Source organism: Porites lutea, chromosome 2, assembly GCF_958299795.1.
Source record: "Porites lutea chromosome 2, jaPorLute2.1, whole genome shotgun sequence".
Classification (NCBI taxonomy): Eukaryota; Metazoa; Cnidaria; class Anthozoa; order Scleractinia; family Poritidae; genus Porites; species Porites lutea.
In genome coordinates, this window is record NC_133202.1 from 11736336 (window position 1) to 11763972 (window position 27637).

The following is a 27637-nucleotide window of genomic DNA, read 5'->3' on the forward strand; positions in this document are numbered from 1 at the left end:
CAAAGGAAAGGAAGGCGTGTTTTGTGTGGAGATTTGGACCTTGTAGAGCGTAAAATTTCTTTCTTGCGATGGGTAGGTAATTCATTGTCGTCGGAGAAGCCAATACTTGCAATACTTTCGCTATTGTAGGTGTCTTTCAGGTATTTTAGCCCGTAGACATTCGGTGGAGCGGAGAAATTTCATTGACTCGACAAAAGATTCGTTGTCACCGAATTCGGCTCCAAGAACCGCACCGCCAAATGAGTGGTTTTTGCAATACTATCATTAATTTATAACGTTTAGCTTGTTCATACTCTAATTTCAACTTGTCCTCTGCCTTCTCTTCTTTGCAAACCGCTGTGTCTTTCTACAATGGCCTCGATCAAAAAATTGCCCTTCTCTCTGAAAGCGGTGAGTAGTAGACGATAGAATTATGCGGTCGATTTCTAAGCCGATTCTATTTGTGTTGAAGCGTGTTTGAATTACTGCTTCGGTTTTCATTTTATTATACAGAGTGCAAAAGGAATGGAAGGCTACGTGGGTTTTGCAAATCTTCCTAATCAAGTTTTTCGCAAGAGTGTCAAGAAAGGATTTGAATTCACTGTTATGGTTGTAGGTAAGGTGAAGTTTATCGCGAGAACGGAAGCAAATTTGCAGAAGCAAAACAATGTGCTGTTCCATGCCTCCCTTTTTAAAATCTCTGCATTGACTGTGTGATGCTGAATAAGAGTTTTAAGTTTTTTTTGTTCGTTTAATTCTTCGTAAATCTGTGAAAAGTTACGATAACTCAAGGGAATTTCTTCTTTGTCAATGTTTATGTAAGCTTCTCTCTCACTTGATCCTAGCTGCAACGAAGGCGCTTTGATTTAAAACTAAATGGAATGCTATTTCCTTCTGTCAACAAAACATTTTCTGTTAATCAAGCCTAAGGAAGATGTTGGAGTTACGACTTTGTAAAAATACCTTTAGCATTTCCGTTCGTTCTTAAATCCATATCACTAAAAACCATCGATAGATTACGATACACGCCCGTCAATATAGCTACAGCCCGGCCTATCTGCTTGTTTTGATTTAAACAGGCTTCACATGCTGTACAAGAAGAAACACAAACCTGAAACAACACCAGTACATCTAGAATTTTTGTTAACAAGGGCGTTCATTTATGAAGTTAGCGTGCGTGGGACAACTGTAAAATTTACAATTTACGTCTTCCGGAGTTTAGGTTAACCTCAAGTTATCAGTTTGACTCGATAGGTGCGATTGATGAAACGACAGCCCAAGCAGTGTAAATCGGTGTTGAAACCAATTTTTCAAGCAATGTTTGACATTCTCTCATTTTCGAGGACCCATAAAAACGTCTCATTGATCAAAGATAATCTCAATTTTATCAACGATTGTTTGCCAGTTTGGCTGTATTTTTCTTGATTTAAGCTTCTCGTTTGTATAATAATACTCATCTTTTTAAAGATGACAGGATGTCTAACACATGGACATTTTTTCCATTGATGTTTGCGTGTGTTTCATGGCCTGACAATGGAGGTCACGAAACTTAAGATTTCATAGTTTCATTTGTAATCAGCTTTGTGTGTAGTCTGAGAACTGTCAAACTCTCTATCTTATTATATTGCCCACAAGAAGCCGAAAAGATCCCTTTATTATGATATATACCTTTCAACAAACTAATGAAATAATTCAAAGAAAAGTTCCTTTGAAATTTACATCTGCTTTAAATGAAATGGATTACTTGTACCACAAAGGCGACATGTAGGTGCCAATTACCCGTGTTTAATGCTAAAAGAAGCAGATGGCTGAGCCAATCAACACTGTGGACTTGTAAGGAATTTGTCAGAGGCCACCAGTGTAGATTTATTGTGGTTATGTCCTCACTACCTGTCCAAATATTTTTCTTTATGAAGTACTTAATTTCATTATAGAAGTACTTAAAACTTTTTGTTTTGAGTACTACCCTGTAGACCAAACAATTAGTGTACAATTTTATAGGCTAATGTTAACGTAGCCTTTCCTCTCAAGTTGTCACTTTGTTAGAGAGAAATGGTGCGCAAATGTTTGTGCTGAATATTTAAATCCTCTTAATTGAAACAGGTCTTGAGTTTCTCAGCAGGGTTATTTTTATTGTTTGTATTTTTGATTGACTTTGATTGGGGATTTCCTCCTTTTGTTATACCAATCTATTGTGATCCATAAGCTGCCTCCTCCATGAGGTTTTCCAATACTCAGTTGGGAGCACTAAGCAAGAGTAAGCAAGAAAAAACATGCGAGAGCTGGAGACTAGGGAGAAGCATGAGAGAGGGATGATGGAAACGAGCGCATCACTCCCTTCGTCACAACTTTCCTTAATAATTAACTCAATTATCCCCCAAAAAGTGATTTTGAGTGACTGGGTATGAGGCAGATCCATAAGTATGTTTTGCCTTTAATTGAAATTAACATAACTTAAGCTACACCTACATGTCACAAAAGTTTTACATCAGTGACCTGTGCTTTGCCTTTGCCATTTGGTTCAATGCCGTCAACAAGGCTGGGAGTTGAGAAACCTTTCCAGATAATTATAATAGACTAGTTTTAAAATAAAGATTAATGCATTTCACATTTAATAAAGATAACATAGATTTTTTGGGTGGGGCACTCTCCCTTTAAAAGATCTAGAGATGCAGCTGGATCAGTACTAGCAGTAGCTCCTCTTTTAAGCAATGTAAGGTCTTGTTTCTAAATCAGTAAATGTTAGTTTGAACACCATGCTGAGTACCATCTCCATTCCCACATAAATGAGGCCTTCTTAGGGTTGGGGGGGGGGGGGGGAGGGGGGTTGTTTGTCCCCAGTCCAAATTTTAAAACGTGTTGTTTTGTGCATTGAGGAGAAAGCCATATCGCTGTAGATTTTATATACGATTGTAAAGCTGTACTGTCTCCATCACCATGGCATTTCCAACCCATCTTTGTGTCATTTGTCCCCATTTCTGCTGTCTTATATTACTGTGTTTTTAGGAAGAATTTTCTTGTTGTCCCAGGCAATCCGCTGTGATGATAACCCTTTATATAAGTTATTTCTTGCTCTTTTTTCGTAGGTGAAAGTGGTTTGGGAAAGTCAACACTTCTTAACTCATTGTTCCTTACTGATATTTACACACCTGCCGGCTATCCAAGTGTTGAAGAACGACTTAACAAAACAGTTTCTGTAAGTAATATTATAATACATCCACACTTCTTACCAGTGACTTTTAAACTTTTAAAATCTTTGTAAATTTGCAATAAACAAGAGATAAATATTTACAATGTGCTCTTATAAACTCCAGTATTAAATTTGAAAGGAGTCTCATCTACAGTCCAAAAATCAGAGAATTATTTGAAAAAGGAAAAAAAGGAAAGAAAGAAATAGGTGTCAGGTGCCAAGTTGTTTAAACTGACTCAGAAATGAGATATTTATTTGGATATTGATTAAAACATTTATATTGATTGTCTGCTACATGCACACTTGCCAAAATAATTATAATAAACCTTAATTCTTGATTATTTCCACAAAATATACTAATCACTGTAAAGAAGGATCAATTTTCAATTTCACCTCGGGGTTGCGAGGTTTTTGTGTTATTTCTACATTAATAATGAGTGTATCATAGCATGTAATATTTTCCACTGATACTGGTTTGAGTAGTTGTATAATAATATTAACGCACATGAAGCGACCTTATGTTTGGCCTTGTATCTTTTCTGTGATACCTTAAGTTGCATTTCAAAGAGTTTTATCGCAATGTTGTTGCAGGTAAAGCCTTCAACAATCGAGATGAAAGAAGGAGGTGTTAGGTTAAGACTAACAGTTGTGGATACACCAGGGTTTGGAGATGCTGTTGACAATACGGACTGGTAAGCAAATGTTACTTGTAGTTATTTAAGCCTGGTTTTCACTAGCACATAAGCATAAGCGCAAGGACATACATGTACGCAACGCATGCGTCGAATGGCATGTTTGACACAATTCTCGATACCAGCTCTCTTCAACCCATTGACAAACAAGATGGTGGATGAAGCATCTGCCACATTGCTTTTTATACGTTCGAATGAGGTCTATGTCAAAGTGACCTATGATTGGTCCTCGGCCTTGTGCTTATGCTTGTGCTTATGTCAGCCCAGTTTTCACTAGTCAAAGCTATGACATTAGCATAAGCACAAGCACAAGAAAAATGGACTGGTCTGTTTTTCTTGTGCTTATGCTTATGTCGACCCAGTTTTCACTTGCTTACACATGTGCTTGTGCTTATGCTTATGCTAATGCTCATGTGCTTGTGAAAACCAGGCTTTAGAGACTCTTTTAAAAAATCATAGATTGAATTTGCAACTTCCATTTTTGGAAGTTTAAGGTGTAGTTTACAGTACATATTATGGAACAGCGTGAATTTACAAATTGCATTTTAAATCTACTATAAATAATTATAATGATAACAACAACAACTCAATAACCTTGCAAAAAAGGGGGAAAATAATATTACGTTGGGACTAGATAGACAAAGTGTGTGAGAAAGAGGCAAAGAAATAATTCATTGTCTAAGTATAAAACACCAATGATTAAATCCCTTTAAAGGAATCCCGTAGGATTAAATAACTAAAATCTCACTGTGGAATTCATTACTTTTCAGCTGGAAACCTATAATAGAGTATATTGACAGTAAATTTGAGGAGTATTTAAATGCTGAGTCAAAAGTTTACAGAAAGCCATTCCCTGATGATAGAGTTCACTGCTGTTTGTATTTCATTGCTCCAACAGGGCACTGGTGAGTATGAGAAGTTCAGGCCCTCATGTGATCTCGTCTCTCTTTTTGAGTAACACAAGGCAACTTTTTCAAGCTTAACACTTTCACTCCTATAATGGCCAAAGAAAAAATACCAACAAATAAATAAGTAAATAATTTTTTTCTCAAGTTCTAAGAGACAGGGCTTCTGACAGGTCGTGGAAGAAAAAGTCAAATTTCGCGGAATTTTTAGGGACAAATTCACAGAAAAATCAGCAGTTTTCGCAGGAATTTCACAGGACTTTCTGGGGCAAACTTCACCAAAAAGCAATCGGTAAAAAACAGCTGATTTTATGGTTATTTTCAAAACAAATTTGGCTAGAAATCGATCAGTTTTGCGCTGATCAGACCAGCATTTTTAATGTTTTTCTATCAGAGGTCATTATTTGCTCTTTCAACAACAATATGCTCTAGAAATGAACCAGTGGCAAAGCCTTTAACATCATGGCTAGTGCCCAGTTTTTTGCAACATAATCTACGCCTGGTAGTTTCAGGACGTTCGCACATTTCAGTGATGAAGTTCTAAGATAAATTTACAAGTTTACGGCAATTAAATAGCCCCAATAGCGGAAATAAGTTTCAAATTTGTTGTACAGACATAAATTTGATAAGACTTCTACCAAATTCTGAGGTATTTTTCATGTTTTTGTGAATTTTGCTGATTTACCTGAATTTCGCAGCTCTGCGACCACGCAAAATATCAGAAGCCCTGAAGAGATATGTAAAAGTTCTGCCAAAGAGTTTTCATTTGAATGGTAACACCACAGGATTTTATCTGTAGAAAAAAAGTTAGAACTACGTACACAGATGTACAGTTGAACATCTCTTCAATGGCCACCTTGGGGACAGAAGAAAGTGACCGTTGATATTACATCAAGGTTCACTCAAAAAGGGGCTATGCACTTTTCATAATATTTTCTATTCATGATGTTAAGATTACTGTGGTTGTGGCAGAAACTCCACCAAGATTTTTTCCAAACTGTACATGAAGACCTACCATTCAGAAGAACATAAATGAATGCTGCTATCATTATACCCACATACAGCTGTACATGCATTTTAGCTGCATACATGTACATGATACGCAATGAAAAATTTTGAATTAAAGATCATTTTTTTGTGTACTAGCTTATCAAATTTATTTTATTACTTTCAGCTTAAAGCCCTTGGATATAGAATTTATGAAAAGACTTCACAACAAGGTATGGACTCTTCCCCCATTTCACTTGGCGATGTACATGTGGTGATATACAGCTGCGTTGACACTGAAAGAAGTTTTTAAAAGCATCTGTGTTGGCTTTAAGGGAAAAAGTATGCTCAGATGCTCTGTCTCTTAATGCTGTTCTACATTTCCTTTATTCAGGTTAATATTGTTCCAGTCATAGCTAAAGCTGATACCTTGACACAAGAGGAATGCACAAAATTCAAGAAGCAGGTACCTTTAGCTGGCAGACTTGTGTTCTGGAGAAATTTCAATTTAGAGCTTATTAAATTACAGACTGATCACTTTAACATGCATGCATGGTTTTACCGGTGCAGTCAACTATCACTTAACAGACACCGCTATGAACTTACTTTTTTTAGTTGACTCTCTGTTAGAAAGACATCTTTCTTTACTGCCAGTCGCAAAGGTGTCTATCTTAGAGAGAGTCAATAGTACATGTACATAATAGGACTTTATGGGCTCTAGCAGAGCCTTGCAGCCTTTTGCCTTGGAGCAGCAAGGAAATCCTTTTTCTTCACACACTTGCAGGGTTTGTCCAGAGTCTTAAATTCTGGAAAAAAAACTTGAAATTTGCCCAGCAATTTTCCAGAGGTGCAAAAAGTCTGGAAAAAAGTTAATTTTTTTTTTCTTTCAAAGCTACAACAAAATTAATGCTTTATATGATACCGGTAAGTGAATTTTTTTTGTTTTGGTCAAATCTCATTCCATCTTGTCCATATGTTTGCAGCAGACCATGAAAAAAGCTTTGTTCCTTTGTTCTTTTACATGTAGGTCTCTGTTCATCACCTAATTTTGATAACCTTGAATCTGGAAAAAAGAAATTATTGTTTTGGAAAAACGTATGGAAAAAGTGTTGAATTTTGAAATAATCAAGAAAAAATGTACGAACCCTGCTCTCTGCAATGTTGGGCACCCTGCATTTCACAGGATTAGTACCTCTGGATTGCACATAGTAAATTTTTCTTATCTAAAGCACAGCCTTCCATAGACAGTTGAAGGTTATGCAGTAATAAATTGACCTTAAATTTGACAAAAACTAAGTTTCTTATCCTTATGCCTCGTCAAAAGGAAAACTACAATCTTTGTCCACCACTAACCGTAGCAAATGTTCATTTAGAGAAGTCCTTTTGTGTAAAATATTGAAAATATTGTGTATATTGATTGTCACCTTACTTGGCGTGACCATATTGACTATATATGTGGCAAAATTAGCAAAAATATAAATATAATGGTTAAGTTGAAGCATTATGTATCAAAAGCAAAACTTATTAGTGTGTATTATTCTCTTATTTATCTTTACCTTACTTATGCTTGTACACTTTGGGGAAATAATAACGCTCCATTGTCTCAAATCATAAAGATACAAAACAAAGCGGTTCGTGTTATGAATGATGTTCCTTTAATGGAATCAATAACTCCACACTACACATCCTTAGGCCTTCTGAAATTTCCTGATATTGTTAAACTGAACACATGTATGCTTTTTTATGATTATTTCCATCATGAAAAGTTTTCTAATATACCTGTTTCATTAGTATCTGAACTACATAATTACAGTACCCGCAGTGCATCATCCAATCAAGTTGCAATACCTTTATTTCGAACTAATCTTAGGAGATTTTGCCCCAGCATTATTGGAAGTTTCTTTTGGAACGATATTCCGCAATCCATTAGAGACAAACCATCTAAAAAAATGTTTAAAAAAGCACTTTTACGCTGGTACCTGGCTCAATACTAATGAATCAATATCCCTTTTATAACTTTCTGAGCTATTTTGTTATACATAACTTTAAGGGGCACAATATTAGTTTATCTAGATGTGCCCCTCTCCTCTCCTTCCAATATACAATGTAATTCAATTTAAGTGTTGTAATTTCTTTTTTACGCGTTTTTTTTTTCCTTTGTAATCTTTATCTGTTACTATATTACTTTTCTCAGTTATATTTACATAACTATGTGTCAGCTGGGAATTGGAGGAATAAATAAATAAAAACTAAAAAAAATAAACAGTTGAAGGGTAGCATAAGGGAAAGGGTTATTTCAATTTCTAAAATGTTTTTCATTTTGATTTAGCTATCATACATGTAGACATAAAGTTTTTGCCTACTGTTAAGAATAATACTGATAATTGCTGGTCACTTTTATTTTCATGAAGTCATTCAGTCCCCTAAATATTAAATCTGTGTAAACTTAACCCGAGTTTGATTATTTGTCAGATATTGAAAGAAATAGAAGAAAATGACATAGGAATATACAGATTTCCTGACCTGGGTGGGGAAGATGATGAAGATGTCGCTGCTGTTAGCATGAAGGTTTGAAAATAATAACGCGATGGAGTCAATGCCTGTTAGAAGGCCATTTCCGAGTTGCCTTAAACCTGTGTTTCGAAGCGAGGCTAAGCGCAAAGCTATTGATATGAAAATGAATTTTTATTCTCATGTAAATAAAACTCATTTTCACAAGAAATGTTTTGCATTTAGCCTTGTTTTGAAAGTGAGAGATTAAGGAAGTTGGAAATTGCCTGATATGTTTATCTAACTAGTGAGACTTCAAGAGTTGATGGGGTAGTAGGGCTGTCACTAAGGGCTTGGGGCTGATGTTTTCTCCTGGCTGCTATGAGGGTGACCCTGCTACTTTCATAGGATAAAAATGGAAAATAGACGCAAAAAAAAGAAAAAAACGTTTGTACCTGTTCAATTCCTCTCCTTCTAAATGCATATACCAGGCACCTTGAAATCTTAGCCCTGGGATGGGGTTAAACCCATCAACAATAGATGGGTGGGGGAAAGGTGCCTGAAGAAGTGGAAGGGGGCCACAAGCGATCTTAGAAGGTAACCATGACAACCCTGAGAGCGGCACTCAACAGGCACCGTCACACTGAGAACCTCAGTGGAGAGAGGCACAGATACTTACCAAAACAGCCTCCAGAGAGGAGGGAGGGCTGGGGGCAAAAAACATCTATAAGTACTGCACGCTAAAGCAACGAGAGCAAAATGGTTGACTCCTGCGAAAGCACTGTAAAATCACTTAGGCCTTGCTAAACCCCGAGACCGCCCCACATACGATTAGTGAAGAAGACTGCTGGCCAGCATTGTCTTGCGTTTAACCTCACCTAAATCACATTTAGCCACATTAACCATCTATGGCAGTATCATTTCAAGGAGGAAACAAAAGTATAAATTACAAGTATAAATAAATAAACAGATCTTTTGTGTTTGTTTTTGTTGTTGTTGTGGTTTCCCCATTGTAGATAATGTGTCAATACTCAAGGGAGTACATGCGGGTAGTTTCTTTTAAGTTTTTAAATTTTTCATGTTCATTCTTGCACACACTCTTTATTGACAACAAGACAGCATCAATCTTTCTCATCATAGTCCATGTCTCTTTAAATACTGTGCACAGGACAGAATACCATTTGCTGTGGTGGGCAGTAATACAGTGTTGGAGGTCAATGGCAAAAGAGTGCGAGCCAGAGTATACCCATGGGGTGTGGCTGAAGGTACATGTACTGTTCAACTTAACAAATAGGCCAATTTACGAGGTCCAAAAACCCTCACTTTCAAAATGAGGCTAAGGGGACAACCTTTCTTGTAAAAATGAGTTTTATTTGCATGTGAATGAAAAATCATTTCCATATCAAAGACTATGCACTGAACCTCATTTGTTTTGATACAGAGGCCTGGTGAACGCCGAAATCTTCTATTGTCAGCAATTTTCCATATCAGATTTATTCTTTTTACTATCATAAATTGACTTATTTAACTCAATTGATAGAACCATTTTTTTATGTTAATTTTTAAAAATTAGTAACATCTTAGTGATATTGACACTCTGTTTTTCCCATTTAGTTGAGAATGTAGATCACTGCGATTTTGTTGCTTTAAGAAATATGCTAATAAGGTAAGTTTATTGTGATGTTTTTTTTTTCTGTTTTTAGCCTGTGTACAGCCATTCCCTCCCCTCAAATGTTTGAGGGGAGGAAATGGCTACTTTCTTTTATTTAACTGAATATAACGGCTTTTTTTGGCATTGCATTGCCCAATGGATTAACATGTTCATAGCCTCTCTGTAATAATTATCTTGAGGCTCTTAAAGTATTTGAGAATATCTTACTGTCATGGAGCGACGTGCATAAATTATGCTACACATTATCAATTCTTTTGCTGATTAGCCTCTTTGAGTAGCAGTCGAAATAGAAGGGTCCCTTTGGGCTCTCATACAACCAATTATCCTCTGTCGCTTTCCTTTTGATATTCTCCTATGCACCCAGTCTCTGTGTTGTCACGCGATTCTCTTCCCCATAAGTCTGTGGCATCACAAAGAACAGCTGCAGAGGAGACTACCCTTCAGTGTGACACCTTATAGTTGATTTGTGACATGATACAGAGGTTGTTTGCTATTCACAAAAATTTTCCGAAAAATCCCGGCGGTTGGAAAGTAAATGAAGCACAATCTTTTGGGTTGTAGGGTGAAATGTCATACATGTACATGTACGTCTCCACCCCCTAAACCACGGGGGGCGTGGGGGAGAGGGACCCCACGGGTTATGGGGTGAAGATGTGTGACATTTCAAACTATGTGGGTCGCTTCCGTGGAAAATTTCCAGGAGCAATGGAACATCTGAAAAGCTTCTCCTGTTTTTCCAGACGGAAAGTTCTTAACGGAAGTTCATGTTGCATTTCTTCAAAGCCATCTGTGGTACCAGTTTCAGGATTTCGAAGCCATTTCCTTGTGAATGGAACTGATTTGTACAAATGGTAAATGCGATTCCTGGGCTAAATTTAACAGTCCTGAATTTTGCTTACCCAAACCGTGAACCGACCGGTTTGCTTATGCAAATGGTAAACAACCAGAGAACATTATGAAAATAAAAGGCATACCAAAGGCTTTGGCTTCGGAACAGTTTTGTGATGGCATGACACATATATGTTTTGTTTGCTGATGGTTTTTTCGTGAATTTAAAGTGACATTAAGCATTTAAAAAGGGCAAAGTCTCTCCAACGGGAAATAGCATGTCTTTGGTTTCATTTTACCATTTGTTAGAAAATTAAAGCACTGCACTGCATTGTATTTCTTCTCATTGTATTGTTTCGCCTTGTAGAACGCACATGCAGGATTTGAAGGATGTCACCAATGACACTCATTATGAAAATTACCGCTGTGAAAAATTGGCCGCAATGACTGTGGGCTCTCCAACCAATCAACCAAATTCAAAGTAAGTTTGGGTTTTAAGAATTAAAACGAGAAGGAAACTGGACAGAATAAACTTCCGCAAAGACTTCTGGGACTGTTACTAGGGACAAGGGAAAGCTGACCAGTGCGCCCCCAGTAGCGATCCCAGAAGCAACTGCGGGATGTATTTTGGCTCCAATTCCCATCTCATTTCTAAAGTGGCGAATGAATAAAAGGAGAACTAACTCGAAGAAAGACGAAGGCTGGTAATACGTAGCCCGTTGTAACCTCTTTGACGAAACTTTAGCAACAAGCGTTAAAACAAGTGGAAAAGCGTTTGCTATCCGGCGTCAACTACCCTTTAGTTAAGAACGATGTTGTATGACTGGTGTAGTTATAATTAATTTTCGACCCTTCCTGGCCATAGCTCAGTGGTTAGAGCGTCCGAACTAGAGCTAGAGGGTCGTGAGTACGACCGAGAACAGTACTCCTAAATCGGATTCGAACCTAGCCTGCGAAAACAGCCGTTTCTCCTCGCTCCTCGCCGCAGGGAACGTTTCGCGCTAAGTCGAACCCATAACCTTCTGGTTATCAGTCTACATGCTCTACCACTGATCTACAGGAGACTCACATTCCTTTCATTGCGCATAAGCACACATCGACATTCTTGTCCTAGCAGCTTCCAGGATAGTCTCCCACGAAGACATTCTTAGGGGTTCGTCACGCGTTCCTGCCCGTGACAAGAACAAGTGACGAACTCCTAAGAACAGAGTAAAGTACAGGAAGTTTGTCACATGAACATAGTCTAGTCAAGTGGCCTTAGTTGCCTCGAGTCTCCTGTAGCTTAGTGGTACAGAGCGTTTGGTTGACTAGGTTACAACCAGAAAGTCATAGGTTCGACGCCTGTTGGGAGTTTTTCGAGCAACCTCTGTCACAGACTAAAATCTTTAGCCCACCTACCCCTCCCCTAAGCTAGCATTATCACTTACTTCTCACTTAGGACAAAATGTTGGCTTAGGGGAAGGGTAGGTAGGCAGTTTCCCAGAAGCCTAAATTGATCCACATCTTTCTTATGTATTCGAATTCACCATCTCATTTCTTTCATCACCCTTCAGTTTTCCAACGTTTAACGGTTTATGATACATGTAAGTAAAGGTTTTACCGAGGAAGATCACACCTGTCGTGTTCATCCGAGATACAGCATTTGAGGTGTAGCCTCCAATCAGTAAGGAAAAAGGCTCGTCGTACGGCAGTCATGCCTTACAGTGCTATAACAGCTCAGTATACTCTACCTTGCTTTATCTTTTGCAGTGTTTCATTTAGTAGAAGTCCACTCGAGCAGCTGGAAGCCGAGAAAGAGGAGCGAGAATTGAAACTGAAAAAGATGCAGCAAGAGATGGAACAAGTATTTGAAATGAAAGTCAAGGAAAAGAAGAAGAAGCTTAAAGATTCCGAAACAGAGGTGAGGGTGGTAGGCTGAGCTCGTTTTTACCCTAAAAAGCCCGAAATCAAAATTAAAAATCTCATTCTCCTTCGTTGGCCCATTTCATTTCCCATGCAAATAGTAGGGAGAAGTTGTTGAAGTATCAACAAAATTCATCTGGTGCGATCATACCCGTTATTCTCATGACGTCTCTCTTTTATTCACTGTCGATATGAGAAAGAGGGAGAAAGGTAAGATAATGGAGAGAGAAAGGAGAGAGAAAGGAGGTTTTACACTCTTACACCTCTTTGAGCGTGCAAATGGCAAACGCTAATTAGGTCAGCAGAATGTTAACACAAGGTATTTAAAAAAACTAAATTCGACGCCGTTTCCGGGCCGTTTTTCGGCCGTGATTTGAGCTCACAAATTTTGCTCTGTGGTAACAGACAAATGCTGCAAATCCTCAACGAATTTGCTCCACTCGCGCACATGGGGAGTTTTAAAACGATTTTTATAAAACAAATACATGGCTTGCCGGTGTAGAATATCAAAAAACTTTACATTGACGCGTAGCACGCGAAAGTTAGAAATCACTGTTGACCTCTATTAAAAAACGTGAGCAGGTGCGTTTTGACCGACATTTGATCTTTCGCTAAACGAGACTTGGTATTTATCAGCTCTATTTTAACAGACACCTCGCTAAAACGGACACCTAGAGTTGGCCCCTTCCTTTCTTCACTCCTTTTGGTTGACTCTATAAGACGGACATCGCTCGACGGACACATGGTGCTGCGCCCAAAGGTGTCCGTCTGTCTTATTGGGAGTTTACTACTATTTTCTTTTTATTAGTAATAGCAACCTAACCTGGAGGTTAGTATTGCGGGCTTAGATACGTTTTCTTATTTATAGAAAAGAGAAATGAGAATAAAAGATAAAGAAAAAGGTAATTTTTCTCTTCTGTCGGCCCGGGAACAGGGCTGCAAGGTACTGATTTTTATTGCATGTCAACGGGGAAGAATTATTTCTGCGCGCATTTGTTGACACGCCAATAGTTATTTCTCCGTGCTTTTTCTATAGTATTTATCGCGTGATGGAATTCGAAATATTTCACTTTGACTCCCATATGTATCAACCGAAATTGTGACTTTTAAGCAAACTGTTTTTTGTTTTTTGTGTGTTTTTGTATAAACCTTATATTTTTATTGTCTGTTGCTTTAAGGCCTGTTTGTTTTGCCTTTTCAGACTCTGTCAAATTTCTAGAAATATCCTATTGGTATATTTATACGCCTTAGAAGCGGAAAATATCGTTTTAAAAATAGATTTTCCGCTTTCTTTAGATTGCGTCATAAGTCCTTGAAAAATTTTTTTTTTCCGGTTGGTTCATTCGGTTAATATGCCTTTTTAGCACGTACGACGTACAATACAAAGCCAGATGAAAAGAAACTTGTGTCCGATAGCCCGGGGCTATAGTGAATTCTGGTATCGGGCTAGAGAGTTTTGTTCTTAACTTGTCCGACGGGCAAGTGAAGTTTTTTTGTGAAATTGAAATTACAGAGGAACTGTGAAATCAATTCTGCTCATCAAAAAAATTTGTGGGGCCGGTTGGAATGAAGTTTGGTTTCATAAATGCTAGCTTCAGCTCGCCCGAATGGCAAGCTGTAAAACTTGCTTTTTTTGCACCCTGACCAGGCGGTCCTTCTGTCATATGAATGCGCTTGAGACTGTCACTCATACTGCTCGACATTTGATGTGAGCCAACAAAAGCCCCCCTGGATTGTTGTGGATGCTGTTTAGATGCAGCAGTTGATTTTAGTGCCGGGAGTAAATAACCGTGTCTTCTTGTCCTACCGTTTTATTTCGCTGTCTTGTTGATACAAACCTCGACTATGGCAAAGCAGTGGTCGCATGGATTGTTTGGGTGCTTTGATGACTGTGGTACATGCATTGCAACACTTTTCTGTCCTTATTACACTGCCGGAAAGAATGCCGAAGCTGTTGGCGCAGAATGCTATGTCTTATGCGGTCTGGCTACCTGTATCCCGCTCGCAAACGTATTCTTTATGGCCCAGATCCGATCCAAGATTCGTGAGCAGAACAGAATCGAGGGTACGTTCTTGAACGATTTCATGGCAACTTGCTGCTGTCCTTTATGTATGCTGGTTCAGTCCGCGCAAGAAGTCAAGGAAAGTCGTGCAGTTGTGTACTCCGCGTGCAGAAGCCCTTCTAATATCCTGGATAAGTCGAAATCTGTCAGCCTTCAGTCTTTACTGAATTTTGTGATGCAATGCCCATTTGTACCAAGCATTCTGTGAGTCCGGACTTTTATTTGCAGAGGCCATCACTTTCGAACAGATATTTTGCACAACTGTTCTTTTATATATATATATATATATATATATATATATATATACACCCGTTTTCAGAAAGGTTTTCATATAGAGAGATATATAGATAGATATATACTTTTGTTTTCTTGCACGTGCGCCCGTGTGCATTTACACTTGTTATTGTCCAACTTGTGAAAAAACTTGGTTCAACGATAAATTTTCTTTTCGTCAGGTTCTTTGTTCCAATTTGTCAATTAAAAAAATAATGCACGAGTATTGTCTGCAATTCTCTTGATTTGCATTCTCTTGAAACTTAAAGAATGAGGAATTCGGTCACTTATAGGTCAAAGAATTGTTGTCGTTACAGGATAAGGGGAAAAACGCAGATGAAATGAAAAAAAAAAAGTGTTTTCTAAACCGCTGAGAAGGACTGGATGTAACGGTGGATGTCCATATTGGATATGTGGGAAGGAGCAACAATATTATAGCAGTTGATTAAAACGGACTAAGACGTTGACGAGGTTCATAAAAGCAGACTTTATCATAACCATGATGAGCTGGTCATATATCTTAATTTCTCAGCCTTTTTGCGTGTAAAATCACGGCCTGTAAGGCAACGTCTCATTGAAGACAGAATAAACTCTCGGCTAGCAAATGCTGTCAAGTTAGTTTACAGTTTCTCTTAAGCACGCCCCTGGACAGCGCATTTTTTAATACACTCAATCAATGAAAATGCTTCGTCACTTGCTACAGATGTCATGGCATTTGGCCTACTAATTCGGTGACGTCGATAACTCGCGGATCAGCTGCTTCGCGGGATGTTTTCCTCATTCCCAAAATCAGCTATATAATTCGCCATTGTAAATTTGTATCGCAGGGCGCATGTATTTTTCTAAAAAAAAAAACAAACTCAAAACGACATGTCAAATTGGAACAAAAAACCCGACGAAGAAAAAATTTATCGTTGAACCGAGTTTTTCACAAGTTGGACAATAAGAAGTGCAAAATGCACACGGGCGCACGTGCAAGAGAATAAAGTATATATCTATCTATATATCTCTCTGTATGAAAACCTTTTTGAAAACGGGTGTATATATATATATATATATATATATATATATTTTTTTTTTTTTTTTTTACAGCATTTCTTTACGTCTTTTAATCATAACTTAATTTGAGTTTTTTAATCGTGCAGTAAGTCCTCACAATGTCTTTCCACTAAAGTTCCTTTAGTTACTACAGCACTGTCTTGGGACGACAGAAAAGACTCACTTCTGCCCAGTATTTGAATCCTCTGTACACAAGAAAGAAGAAGAAAAAAGATATTCATTTTAATATAACACAATATAAACTGTATCTAAGGTTTCGCAGTAAACAGTTTAATTCCTTTGCTTTGTAACCGAGATAAATAAGAATAATACAAGGTTTCTTTTGGGTCAGGCATTCGTTAACATTTAATCAATCTCCCGATCTTTTGTTGGGAAGTAAAATTCCTATTAGACCATTCTTACAAAATTTCAGTGATCGTTGAAAAGCTTTTTGCATTTTTTAAGTCGCTGTGATCCTTGAGGTTTATTTTCAGCTATCCTAGCGATCACACGGAAACCTGGCTAAACAAGGATTTCAAAAGATTTTTAAGTTATGATATTACATTCGTTTGGGTATAATGACACTGTTACACTTAAAAAAAATTCAGAAGACCTTGCTTGTTAAAGGAGAAAACAATAATATGTCTGGAATGTTACTAGAATTACATGCGCGACACGCAATCGCCTAAAAACAAGATAAGTTAAACGGACTTACCTTTGTACATCGAATTAACTTGGAATTGTCTGTAGATTATATTATTGCCGCCATTTCATTATATTTGCGCATTTTTACCAAATACGTGTCGGACTCAGTGGCCCTGTAAAAGAATTTTTGATACCGATGTTCTATTGTAACAGATCAAAGCTTCGACATGGTTAAATAAACAACCTGGAATCACATCGCAACCTCTGGTTTAATACTACATCGCTCTTGCCCATTGCTCTGTTTTTCAGTCAAAAAGTTACGCTTCACTTTGAATAATTAGGCACTTCAGTCGTCTAATAGATAAACTGGGGTTTTTGTAAAAAAAATTGCATATTAAAGCTTTGTCTTTAATTTCCCTTGGGGACGACTGCAATAACGAGAAGAGACAACGTTATACAGTGGACTCCCGATAATTCGAACCTTCAAGGGATATAGAAAAAAGTTCGAGTTATCGAGGGTAAAATTATATAGAAAAGTATCTGAAGTGAAATGTAAATTACTTCGAGTTAGCGAGAATTGCGAGTTATATAGAGGGTTCGAGTTACCGAGATTCGACTGTACAAATTTTTGCGGGGCAAACAAGTCGTGTTATGGGAGATGTGCAAATGGCGAATGTGTTTGTTCCAAAACCATGTGCACCCGATCATGCGTGAAAGCCAACTGCTGGTTTGCCTATGACCAGGCTCTATAGTTGGCCGAAAAATGAAAGGAAAAAAGGCGTGAAACAGCAAAAATTAAAAAAAACAAAAAATTCGGCGATCGAAGCGAGCCATGTTGTAGACTGGGGAGGTCTATCTTATTCATTTCTTTGAACTATAGTTTAGATTTAACATTATTTAACGTTCGCAGATCTCAGTGTTCAGATGGTGGAGTGCAGCGCGAAGTAACATAACGGGAAAAATGTAAGGAGGAAGAGAGGAGGGAACGCCTGTGAGATTAGTTTTCAAAAGATCATTCCGCTAGCAGGGGAGGAGGGAGACGGGGAGAAAAGCGCTAAAGGATGCATTCCGCCTACTTTGACGGCTAGTAAGCTGAATCCAAATTTAAGACCGGAAAGTAATAGTTTTTGGTCTTTAAAGGTGTCAATCAAGCAACGGGTACAGACCGCGATGATTACTGATTTGTTTTTTTAAAAAAATAACTATCTATTCAGAAAAAAATCATTTAAATTTGTTTCCTGCAAACGAACATAATCCTTCAACTCTAAAAATGTAAGAACTGGCGAGCATAACTCGCTCAGATCATATTGTAGACTGGCCGCTGTCGGTTTTCTTTGTTACGTTGTGGTTATATGCCTAGCCTGTTCCAGGCGTTCATATCGTGGAGATGACGCGAAGAGATGAGAGCAGAAAAAAATAAACCGCGAGGGGGTGGGGTGGGGGGTGAAAGCGAAGGAACGGCGTCGATTTCTCTCTATGCCCAAGAAACCACAACCCCTTAGCTACAAAGCCATTGGGGTGTTCCCGGTCGCTTAATATATCTAACTTAAGATAGTGTACTTTCAAGAGGTTAGAGAAAGGGATTTCGTAGCAATTCTATACAAAATTTACTGCCGCCCTTCCCGGTTGCCTTTTCTGTGATAATTGAAATGCTGTTTGAATCTGTTTGTCTGTGAACTCTTCCACGCGTGGCTTTAGAAGACGTGCGTTAAGCGAATAGAGATAACAGAGAACTTTCCGAGACTGGCTTATTTGTATCTTTTCCGTCGCTCTCACCCCCTACCCCACCCCTCGTGCTTTTTTTGCTCACATTTCTTCTCGCTGTCCCCACGATCTGAACGCCTGGAACAGGCTATATTTCTCAAACAAAGTCTCTTACTTTTAACGGTCGCCTGTAACGCGACACCTGCGCGTCCAGCACAAACGCAACCTCGTAAGGTGAGTTGGGCGACCAGTGCGTATTGATTGAGACTGTAAGAGGAAATAACAGAAAGCACTGGTTGATTCTTTCCCGAGAATCTCAATGTTTCCCGAGGAATATTCTCTCCTTTAAGAAGAAACCATTTAAATGATGCTTCAAATATTCCTTAAGCTTGAGTACCTTAAAAATGCCAACGACCGTTTATGAAAGGGAAATTTGCTACAGTAAAAGCTCCTTAAAAATGATATTGACTCCATACTTATTTTGTTTATTTTTGTCAACAGCTTGCCAAGAAAAACGAACAAATGTGGAAACAGCTAGATCAACAAAACAAAGAGTTAGAGGAGAAACGAAAACAGTTTGAGCGAGAAAAAGCGCAATACGAAGAAGAGCAGAAAAACAGCGGACAGAAAGGCCTCGAACGATCGGACTCGTCGAGTAAATCACTCAAGTAGGTGTTATTAATAACTGAAACAAAACACGCGTTACAACCGCCGCTTTAGAAACGAAAGGTAACAGGAACCAGTCAGCTTCTGCAAAGACTCCTGGGATTGTTACTTAGGACGTGCTGGTCACAGTTCAAGCAGCCACGTTTTTCAGCCACACACGTCGACCGGAAGAAGACTTTTTGTACTCTTGAGCCTTGAAAAAATTTTTGGGCAAATCGTCTCCGTAAGAGTAAAGACACTTAGCCATACAGATTTAGAAGCGTCAAGGTATTTAAAAAGGGAAAAAGGCTCACTTCTGGTTGACGTGCGTCGCTCAAAAACGGGGCTGCTTAAAATCCCTAATTGTTTCTCCCTTTCCCTAGTAACAGTCCCAGAAGTCTTTGCGAAAGTTAACTCGGCCCAGTTTCCTTCTCGTATATACGTCGAATTCAAGAATCAAGAATTTGGCGGGGGGGGGGGGGGGGATGCGTAATTTGCTTAAATACTTTATCACCGCAGGGAGAGTGAATACAGAAAGTCAGTTGGTTGATCATCCTCCCTCCCCTTCGTTCGAACAGCAATCTTTGTCTGCTTTTTAAATGAACGATTTCTTTTTTCAAGGTGGTTTCCTTTTTCTGTCCTGCTTGTTCTCCCAGGCATCTTCTGCTAGCTAATTTGTGAAATAAAACTAAACTTTTAACTAACAGTCGTTAAATTAAATTGTTATTTATGTTTTCTATTAAAAACTAATTAATCTTCAAAAACTTCCTTCCTCTTGGGAAGTTAAAAAATCTTTTAAATTAAATTAATTACATTTTCCTAATCAAAACTATCAGTCCCCTTAATCTATTAGAACTGTTTTGAGACTGAGTATCTTAAGACTAATATCAACACCAAAGTTATTTTCCGGCCAATCTTAATACGAGTACACAACCACGTCAACCAATCAGATGCTGAAGCTGTGTTGCTACTGTCGTACCCCGCGAAGCAAGTGTTTCCGTGCAAGCGCGTTTTAAAAACAAAAACCAGCAACACAAGCTATTGCTGTCGCAAAGGGTGGGAAACGTCTGCGGCAGGACAAGACTGTCTTCGATTGTCCTCCGATTGGTTCAGAAAGTGGCGTGAGAGTTTTAGGCCAATTAAGGAATAACTTTTGATGCTCCGCTTAAAACCGCTCTATAAAAGTATAAACGGTTAACACTGAAATATTGCAAGGTTTTTAAATGCTCACTTAAAGTTTAACCCTTACGCAAAGGTGTTACAGTAACGTTAATTTAAGCATAATAATTCTGACCGCAGCTAAAAGCTACTGTTCCTATCTGAGGTTGCAAACTTGAACTCTGTTGCACTTAAAATACAAATGTGTTTAGTACACCTTCCTCTTGTGTGTTTGTTTGGCGCGAAACTCGCTTTTGAAAGATTTCATGCAGGACTGACCAAGTTTTAGGCATCACTTCAAACAAAATGCAAGGCTTACTGTTGAGCAACACGGAAGTCCGTTGTTGCTGTCTATTTGTGGGTTCTTACTATTTTCTTTTTTCCCATTGTGGCTAAACTGAGATGCATTTGTTTTAGATGCAAAACTAGTTTTCGCACAAGGATCAAACGTTATTTTCAATTTGATTCGATAACATATTCTTGGGCCCTTCTCGAAAGTCCCGGTAACTTTTTGGGCCCGGAAACAAATATACAAATCCAAATCTAGAGAACAAAAACGCGGGTACTAGCCAACAAACCAGTCCATTTTATTTTGTTAACTGATAGTTTTATCATGTTATCGGCAAAGCGTGTGGAACCTCGACCTTGAATGTAAACAACAGCAGCTTTCCGGGCCCGGTAATTACTGATCGGGACTTTCGAGAAACAGGCCCGAGGAAGCAAAATTTACGTTCGAAACGTTTTCTAGTTTGGGCAGCCCTTAACTTTCCTTCATATGTCTGGCCAGTAAAAATGCTCAATCAGCCTTGTCTCTTGTATACAGTGTGTTTGATGGTCAACGATTAGGTCACGGTTTTCTTACCGTATCGTAGAACACGTGCATGACTACTTGCTTGCGGCAATGTTAACTGAGAATTACATCTGATTGTTTCAGTGAGTTGTTGCATGTCTTCTATTCACATGCGCGGTCTCTGGTTTCGGTCAGGCATTGCGGTTGCCGCGAGTGACGTCGGCCGCGACCGACACCGAAACATGTAGCCGCGCACGAGGAAGAAAGCTCTGGTAACCAGTGTAGGAATATCTGGAAAGTCATGAAATTTAAGAATTTGATTTTCTGTGATTATTTTGGAAAGTCTTGGAATTTAAAAATGAAAATAATGTGAAAATTTCGAAAGTGAACGTTTAACTTAAGCTCGTGGAAAACTGGAAAAATTCATGGAAGGTCATGAAATTTGAAGAACTTAAAAGATTACGAACCCCTCATAACTAGCTCAGTCTCAGTATTTCTCCGCAATCTCTATTTCAGTGATTATTTCGCAAACAAATCAACACAACTTTCGTAAAGACAGTGTCGTTTTTAATCCATTGTCTCAGAGCGATTCGGATTTTGAAATGGTCACGTTGTTTACTAGCCTGCGTCGCAAACGTAATTTAACCTCAGTTAGTAACGTCAGCGAAACAGCGCTGATATCCTAGTTCTGGGCCCCCAACGGCCTTTTCACGGTTTTCGGCGCCATCTTGACGAGTAGGCAAACGTGTGAGAAATTACAGTGTTTGTATGAGAATCTAATGTCGAATAATTTCCGTAAAACGGCTTTTCTGAAAAAAATATGAATCGTAGACTAAAGCTACAAGGCAAAGGATTGTACTAAAAATTTTGGGGGCGTACCTGTGCTTAAATTTCTCCAATTTGCTTTAGCTTTTCCATATATTTGTCTGTAACTTTTCCCCGGACTTTCTTACTGACGAATGTTTAGAAAATTTAAAAAAAGGGGGTTCTAGGTCTTCTAGCGAATGAAACGCCGTCAATTTTTTCATTAGAATCCATCGGATTGAAGCTTTAGTTTTACAATTCATATATCTTTTTTAGAACAGCCCTTCTACGGAAATTATTCGACATTAGATTCTCACACAAACACTGGATTTCTAACGAGTTTGCCTACTCGTCAAGATGGCGTCGAAAACCCGACCCGAAGAGGGTTTCATATTGCATTTCATCTTGATTGGCAAATCGGTAATGCCATTTTAAACAGGCCAATCATAACGTGTACTCAAATCCTGGTACACAAGTGGGTGCCCAGAACAAGGATTTCGGCGCTGTTTTGTAGACGGACTCAACCAGAGTTTAGTTTCTTCTGCGGCGCAGGCTAGTTGTTTACGAGAGCGAGCGCGCTTGGAAATAACTTTCTGGTTATTTGTTTTAACAGACTGTTCCGAGGCGTATTGTGTGGTTTCCACAAAGCCAAACCTGGTGTTAAACTAAGTGAACAAGGTATTGACCTTTTAACATTCTAAACTGAAACATGAACCTACTAAGCAGTTTATAAGCGCCATAAAGCGAGTTAGCAAGCTTTTTTAAGGTCGATCTAGGTGGATCTTTCCAGAATCGCTGCTTCCTTTTTCCTTAAAAGGGCTTACCAACAGTGAGACATGCCCAAGAGATCATATAACAGGCTAAGGGGAAATCTTAAAACCACCTCATAAAGCTCAGGGCTTTTATAAAAACATAGTTCGCTTTGCAAAAATCATGCTAACGGTTCCAAGAATTTTAAAAGTCGTAAACATTGTAACAAGAAATACTTTGCAGGGGGAATGACTTGCAACAGCGCAAGGTTAAACTAAATACAAAAGAACTAAACTTGCATGGAAGAACAAAGCAGGACCAGTGAAGTAAAATCTAAGAATAAATGGAAAGTTAGTTTTTATTAAAAATAAAGAGAATCAGAACTTGTAAAAAAAAAACCTTTTCCAGGTACGTTCATGGATTAAAAAGTATGAATGATATTAATATTATAATTATCATCATCGTTATTATTATTTAAATGAGCTAAAACTATGAGAATGATAATTATATTTAAATAATAAGCTGAGAAAATGAGTTAAGACCTCAAGTTGTGATAACATTTTTTAAATCCTCTCAAATCAATTTTTTTTAATGCTCTCTGAGGAAGCTAAAGTAAGATGTCTGGGGTGACTGATCGCTTATTTTGCAGTCAGTTGAAAAACTGCTTGTCTCGGTTAAACAGTTTTTTTGTACTCATATGTGGTTTTCGACATGGTATCAAGCCATGTTGTTTACTCACTTTTCATCTATGCTGTTTTGCAAAACGACGATATTGGCGGATTTGATTGTTTCGTTATTGCGATTTAAAGAAGGTGTTTTCCTGTTGTTAGTCAGGTAGCACTTGAGTCTTGCATCGATAACCGATACAGGACCTGTAACAAATGATGTACAAAAGCGCGTTTAGTTCCAAGGTCAGCGTGAGGTCAGCGTGTTGGACAACCTCTTTCCGGGGTCTGGGTGGATGTGCGTCCCCCCCCCCCCCCCCCCCCCCCGAGGATGACGTAGTTGACATAACAAACTGGGAACGAGTTTGCAACAAATAGTTTTGACGTTCCATTTGACACAGTGCTCATGTTTCAGTGTCATGATTTGTAGGAATAGAAATCGTCGCAGCGCAACAGTCCAGTCTCATCGCAGAAGCTGTAAGGCGTTGTTTATTCATTGTTCGTCGCACGTGCACACTTAAGCATCCTACACCCACACTTAATATCTCTTCTAGTTTTTTTGATTCTCCATTTCTTAACGCGTTAAACAACACATTACTCAAATGACAGTTTTGGGAGATATGGCGGTTAGTGCAGTAGTCGTACCCGGGAGGTTTAAAACAGTAGAAAATTTTCAACGTATAAGTCAGTCCCGAAGAGTGGTCAATCGTTTACGAGAGGTTCAAACTATGTAGAGCGTTTTCACTCACGTGGCCAGCATCTATGCAATTTGTTAGAACAAAAGAAATCGTTTACATAAGAAAAGATGGCCGCCGTTTCATTGTTTTTGAACACCAATATGGCCGCCGTGACGTCATGTGAAAACGTTCTATAACCTGCAGTGGAAGCGTTTTCCAGGGGGGTGGTGTACGCGAACACTATAATACGCGGGAGTTGTGGTGTGTACGAGACACTTCACCTCTTGGCCACCCTGCTGACTGACCTATTGATCGATGGCGCCATCGAGCGCAATTTCTGCTCTCCCCAGTCCGCTCCATTTGCTTTCAAAATCAAAGATGGCAACTAAAGGCAGGCTAAAATACTGACTGCTCGCTCGCCCGAACACATAGACTTGCACCATAGTGATCACACGGTCCCAATATCAAGACACATTGTCAAATTGTTCCAAATGGCCTCCATAAACATCTTATATGATAAGTTGATAGAAGCTCATTGTTTTGAATCTCACTTCTTTATTCTCTTAACTGTGAGGAGAAATTTTATACTTGTCACATGTGGAGCTTTATGGGGTAGAGTTTTCACAGGCAGACGAGACTACAACTCGCTCGATTTCTTCTTCAGGATTCAAGTTTGGTCTTTCTGATTGCTGCTTAATTCTCCCGACTTGAATACCATACATCAACCGTCGACCGAATAAAACATCCTTTATTGGCCAATACGAACTACACTCGAACTCGTTTGAGGGACCTCTGAATCGCACCAAAACAAACCGCCTCATGTCAATGATACAGACAACCAAGCCAATAGTGGTTTGTCCAAGTTTGTGATGTTATTTTTTTCCTGACGAGAATAAATTTACTTGATAACTGAAGTTCGAGTTTCTTTCTCTTTTCCTTTTTAATACAATGCTTCGACTTCACGTTTGTCATTGCTAACTTAAGCGGTGACCGCGAGCTCTGTGTAAGAAGATCAGTAAGTCAGAGAGTAACTTTATAGTGAGATTTTTGAACGGTTGACTCGATTTTTTCCTTCCCTATGCTTGGTACACGTGATGTACGTTAGGTGCGCATTTGAGCAAGGTATATCAGCGTATTTTATTGCTCACACTCTCGTATAGCCACACTTGTTCGAGAACCAAGAACCGTTCGCACCAGAAATTTTGCTACTTTACCAGTAAGGGCAGCTTGCGTTCAGACATCCCCTACGTCAATTGCTTTCACGTGAAGCGAATTAGAGTAAAGTGAGACGTCTAGGCGCGATTTGCAGACAGTAAAGTACGGCACTATAAAACGACAAATCAGGGTTTTAGCCGTTTGGCTTTCCACCCGACCACGATGAAGATCATTTGTGGTGTATGATCCGTATGTCCCCCTTTTCTTGGAGGAGGGGAACGACTAGCAAAGAAATCCGCTTTTAATACTGTTGACGTGAGAGCTGACGTGACAGGAGATTCTGTAGGGGGGACCTAGAGTCGATACCAAGGTTTGTTGTACGGGCTACCTGCTTGTTTTCCCATCAGCGAGTGCTTTCATTGGTCACTTCTAGGTCACATGACGTGTAACACTGAAATGGGTTCCCTCCTCTTAACACTGTAAAATCTATGACGCCACAGGGTACCAACAGCGCACTGATAACCGCAAATTTTGACCGCGCGCCGAGATTTACTTTGATAAGTTTCATGTACGCGTAGAAGTTTTTCTTCGTAGGGGTTATATCAAACACTTTATGTCTGGTCCTTCAGTAAACTATTTGATTTTGTTTCCCGAGGAAACATTGAGATTCATGGGACCATTCTTTAAACAGTTCTGACAGCACGGTATGTTTTTTAAAGAAGCCTTAAGTCGTACCTCATGTCGGTCTGTTCTCTCTGCAGGTCCGTAGATGGAGTCAATGTAAAAGAAAAGGAAAAAGACAAAGAGAAAAAGAAGGACAAGAAAAAGGGATTCTTTTAGTTAGAGTTAAACAAATTATAAAAAAGAACTATATACGCCTTCATAGGATAAAATATCACAGTTTATTAAAATGGTCAAAAGTTTTGCTGAAAACTGAAATTGGCGAGTAAGTGTTTCTTAAAACATACAGCGTCGGTTGTGTACAAAGTAGTTCGCGGGTTGAAGTGCATTTAAAGTGTGTGGTTAAGAGAAATTTTAAAATAACATTTAAAGAAAATTTCCGCTACTACGTCCAGACTAGATTTTTGCCCTTTAGAACATAATTATTTCCTTTTAAGTATTTTCAGTGGTTATTTATAATTGTTTTTAAAGTAATGTAAGGTTATTTACTCTGCATTTTTCAGTAATGGTGAATTTCCATTTACAATCGAGTAAATCTCCAATTCACATGGGTTAATCGTTTTATAGCTTATCTTTAAAAATCTATACTCCTTTGATGTCAAGATGTTATTGATGCAAAGTTAAAGAGACAAAAAAGTGAAAAGAAAGCTAAGCTCAATTATCGATATTAAATGAACACGTTCAAGTAGGGAAGTACAGTCGACTTTCTCTCAACATACACCTCTTAAAGTAGACAGTTAGAATAGGTAGGTCAAAGCAGATAAAGGAGGCAGTAGACAGTTAGGTTTCTTCTTCCGTTTGTTTCAATTTAACTGCAGAAAGTTCGTGTTGCAAAAATTAAAATATTGAAACTCCTTCACCAAAGAAAAATGTACTCAAGTATATGTAACTGGTAATTTGAAAAAGGCCATAAAGTTAATTTTAATTGATACAATAAAAAAGGCCGGAAAGTGCAATAGTTTTCTTTTTTCTATTAATTAGATCTCTGCTATTTACACTGTTTGAAAGGAGAATCGAGCAGTGTAATCATAAATCACTTGGCGCTTTTTTTCCAGGCGCCCATCAAATATGCTATTAGATCTACCTGAGTGTTACAATGAGGGGCATGGGCTGAATCTTTTTTTTCCCTATCATTTTGCCGTTTTCAACGAGAATTTTTTGGAGATATTGTCAATAAAATCACGTACTTTATAAAAGAAAACCGACACACGGTTTTCTGAGACAAGCCACCCACAATCCTCGTCCCAAATCTTGAAACACTTGTTGATTTTTCCCTCCCCAATGTTCATTTGGGTTTGCAGTCATTTCAGTGCTCCAAAATACGCTCGGCTCAACATTGGGGAAGGAGAGCGGCACATTTGAGTGAAAACAAAGGTGTGAAGCGTAAATGTAAGAAATTTGGAGAAAATTCAAGACAAATGGCTCCTGTTTCAACGATTTGTGACGAGTATTGCAGTTCCGTACGAATGCTTGCTTTGTATATCTGAAAAAGACTACGATACTCTAGTTATTACTAAGAAGGCCTGCATTCTTTGGAGACTGAGTTGTTTAGCTGGTTGGTCCTCTCCACCAAGAAGCTAGAAATTTAAGAGAACGTAAACAGTGTTTTAAAAGAAAAATTAACGATATAAAAGAAACTTGACGTTTCGATGGCTTCATATCATCATTGGTATTTATGCCAAATATCACGTACAAAGCATGCTATTATTTGTTTTTACTACTACCCGCAGAAGGTTTGTAATTTTCACATGTAGGTATTTCAAATTAAGCTGAAATACTACTGCTCTAAGCCAATCAAACTGCAGAAATTTCTCCTGTAGTAGTATAATAAGGGAAACAGTAAGCAAAAATGAAATGTGATAACAGAGATAACTGGGATGAACTATATCCTAGCAATCTACCACGCATGCTCAATAAAGATTTTACTCGACTCATGCAGAGTCT

General features: G+C 38.5%; 2 protein-coding genes across 3 annotated transcripts in view; one reads left to right on the plus strand and one right to left on the minus strand.

Moving 5' to 3' along the window:
- LOC140927742 (septin-7-like) lies at positions 1-25967 on the plus strand. Of its 2 annotated transcripts, XM_073377425.1 has the most exons (15): positions 1-390; positions 493-595; positions 3066-3175; positions 3761-3861; positions 4632-4766; positions 5941-5986; positions 6148-6219; positions 8226-8321; positions 9412-9508; positions 9858-9909; positions 11111-11224; positions 12493-12643; positions 18870-19036; positions 22379-22443; positions 25774-25840. In XM_073377425.1, exons 1-15 carry the CDS (start codon positions 352-354, stop codon positions 25779-25781), a joined length of 1356 nt encoding a protein of 451 aa, XP_073233526.1. In that variant the 5' UTR covers positions 1-351; the 3' UTR covers positions 25782-25840. The 2 variants fall into 2 exon arrangements, with proteins under 2 accessions (XP_073233526.1, XP_073233525.1); XM_073377424.1 differs by lacking the exon at positions 22379-22443 and having other exon boundaries at positions 4-390; positions 25774-25967.
- LOC140927743 (N-terminal EF-hand calcium-binding protein 1-like) overlaps positions 25896-27637 on the minus strand; it is a 61371-nt gene continuing 59629 nt past the window's right edge. The window contains exon 14 of the mRNA XM_073377426.1: positions 25896-27270. Within this exon, the coding sequence (XP_073233527.1) occupies positions 27242-27270 (29 nt within the window). The 3' untranslated portion in view covers positions 25896-27241. The remainder of the gene's footprint in view (positions 27271-27637) is intronic.